Source organism: Ruditapes philippinarum, unplaced genomic scaffold (assembly GCF_026571515.1).
Source record: "Ruditapes philippinarum isolate M1 unplaced genomic scaffold, ASM2657151v2 ctg3741_1_1_1_1, whole genome shotgun sequence".
In the NCBI taxonomy this organism is placed as follows: Eukaryota; Metazoa; Mollusca; class Bivalvia; order Venerida; family Veneridae; genus Ruditapes; species Ruditapes philippinarum.
In genome coordinates this window covers 53,816-56,291 of record NW_026853091.1, presented here as the reverse complement: position 1 = coordinate 56,291, position 2,476 = coordinate 53,816, and the positions used below count along the sequence as shown (strand labels likewise).

The 2,476-nt window shown below is 32.1% G+C and overlaps 1 protein-coding gene across 1 annotated transcript; it reads left to right on the top strand.

Moving 5' to 3' along the window:
* Positions 1 to 619: 619 nt before the first annotated feature.
* Positions 620 to 2,159, top strand: LOC132733645 (tenascin-R-like). The gene has a single exon (XM_060720307.1). The coding sequence runs from the start codon at positions 774 to 776 to the stop codon at positions 2,022 to 2,024; it is 1,251 nt and encodes a 416-aa protein (XP_060576290.1). The 5' UTR covers positions 620 to 773; the 3' UTR covers positions 2,025 to 2,159.
* The last annotated feature ends 317 nt before the right edge of the window (positions 2,160 to 2,476 follow it).

Genomic DNA, 2,476 nt, shown 5'->3' with positions numbered 1-2,476 from the left:
TATTTCCGACATTGTGATTTGAAGATACTTTAAACTTAAAATTTCAATGTTATTTCTCCAGTATTGTAGGATGTTTATTTGTTGGAAGGTTTGTATGTATTTGTGACTCAGCAAATGCTAGTTATTAGAACATCAAGCTACTTCATTACAAGTTTGGGGTAAAATGTTCTTTAAAAATCGTTTTTAGTACTGTATCAGATTTGCGTCTAAAAAGACGAAAATATTTCACAGTTTCAATTGCAATTGGTATATCTCATATTCAACACATGTAAATAAAGTAATTACCAATGAATATATTGCACTAAAACAAACCACATCCTGTAATACAAAGTTATACTCTAATGAATACACTTCTAAAGTAATATCTTATTCTATGTATACTCGTATTTATTTATTTAACCTTAACGTATATTGGTACCACGCACCACAAGTACCTCTTAACATAAATTAAGATACAGACAAAATAATTGGCTCTTTCTCGTTTAAAGGCAGGGCAGTTTTATTCTGACTGGCAATAGAACAATCTGCAGCTATTTTAGAATGAGAGCATTTAAGTGGCCAATTGACATAAATTATTATTATCAATAAATATTCCTTAGAGAGAAACGTATCGTCATATTTCGAAAGAATAGTGAAAGAACGTGAACATTTATTTTTTTTAAAATATTGCTTAGATTGATTCAAGTTTGAAATTAATGGTAACAGATAAATATCATATATTAGCTGCAAGAACTTTGATAACAAAAAGGATAATTGCATAATTGTACAGAACTATGCAGTTGTTTAGGAAAGTAACAGTTCTTCTTCTTGGTGTATATTTAATTAGTTGTGCAAGTTCAACAAAAGATCTTGATCGTTTGAAGGCAAGAGTCAAACATTTAGAAACAAGACTGAACTCCGAATCTAAATTCAGAGACGAAGATTTTGCTGAAATAACAGAACGACTTGACGACATAGATAAAGTGTTAAATGCGACCATTGGAAAAGAACAGATCATTCCTTCGATGGTGAATAAAGCTAGTAATATTGACTTTGAAACAGTGTATGCATTGAAAGAGGATTTCACGAGACTTAGGACTGCCTTTACCGAGGAAAAGTCTGAGACTGTAAGGTTTCGACGGGAAATTCCGAAGATTCAAAGCAATTTGATATCCCTTAATGAAAATGTTAACACTTATTGCAAAGTATCTTTAAATAATACTGATCAATTATTAACAAGCTTTGAAACTGTCAAACAGGTGGCTGTAGAAAATATATTAACATCTGAAAACGACCGTAAAATGTTACAAATTATGGCTGAACAGGTACAACTAAACACTTACAATGATAATGAAATGGCTAAAGAAATTAAAAACATTAAAACACTTGTAACTAATTTATTCTCGCACATCGACTCCTTACATTTGGGTAATTCCTGTCGCTCGATAAGTCATATGAGTAAAATCGAAAATGGAATATACAAATTGGAAAAGGGGTTTCAAGTGTACTGTGACCAAACTACAGACAGCGGGGGCTGGATAGTATTTCAAAGAAGACTGAATGGTAAAACAGATTTTTATCGCAACTGGGCTGAGTATAAGAACGGCTTTGGTGATCTAGATGATGAGTTCTGGCTTGGCAATGATCATTTGAGTCTACTGACATCAGATGGAGAACACGAACTCCGGGTAGAGATAGAAGATTTTGAGGGAAACAGTGCATATGCTAAGTACAGTAAGTTCAAGATATATCCGGAAGAAGACAATTACAAACTGGAGGTGAGCGGATACAGCGGAACTGCTGGAGATTCTCTTGCCTATAATAATGGAATGATGTTCACAACGTATGACAGAGATCAAGATACAAACCCGAACAATTGTGCGAAAACATATCATGGTGCGTGGTGGTATAATAATTGCCACGATTCAAATCTCAATGGACGGTATTATAACCAGTCTTGCAAAAAAGATGCTACTGGAATTACCTGGTATCGTTGGAAGAAGAATTACATATGTTTGAAAAAAGTAGAAATGAAATTCCGTTAACTTGATAAACAGGGTATTATCACCCTTATAAAACTGATAAATTAATACATGTGTATTTCTTTCGATATGTAAAATTAAAAAAAAAAACATGTTTACTGCGACAGCTGATCAAGAAATATAATGTGAACACGCATAGTCTAATAACTGTAATATTCACTTATTCCATAGTTATGTTGCTGATTGCAAATTTTACCTGCCATTAATTAGTGTCTCATACATGTACATTGTATGTTTTGTTTTAAAGTCTTCAAACTATATGACGATTTAGTAGATTTTTAACTTTTTATGCATGTATTATCTTAGATATCATTCAAAGTAAAAGTAAGGAAGGTAAAATGTGACTTAAGAATTGATATTCTTATGAAATGTCTGCAGGATTCACTTTTGCAAAATGTGTACAATGTTTTATTCAGATACATTCCTTAAATAACATTGAACATTTTTATCTTGAC

Coding starts and splice junctions, on each gene's coding strand:
- LOC132733645 (XM_060720307.1), top strand. CDS start 774: ATGCAGTTGTTTAGGAAAGTAACAGTTCTTCTTCTTGGTGTATATTTA.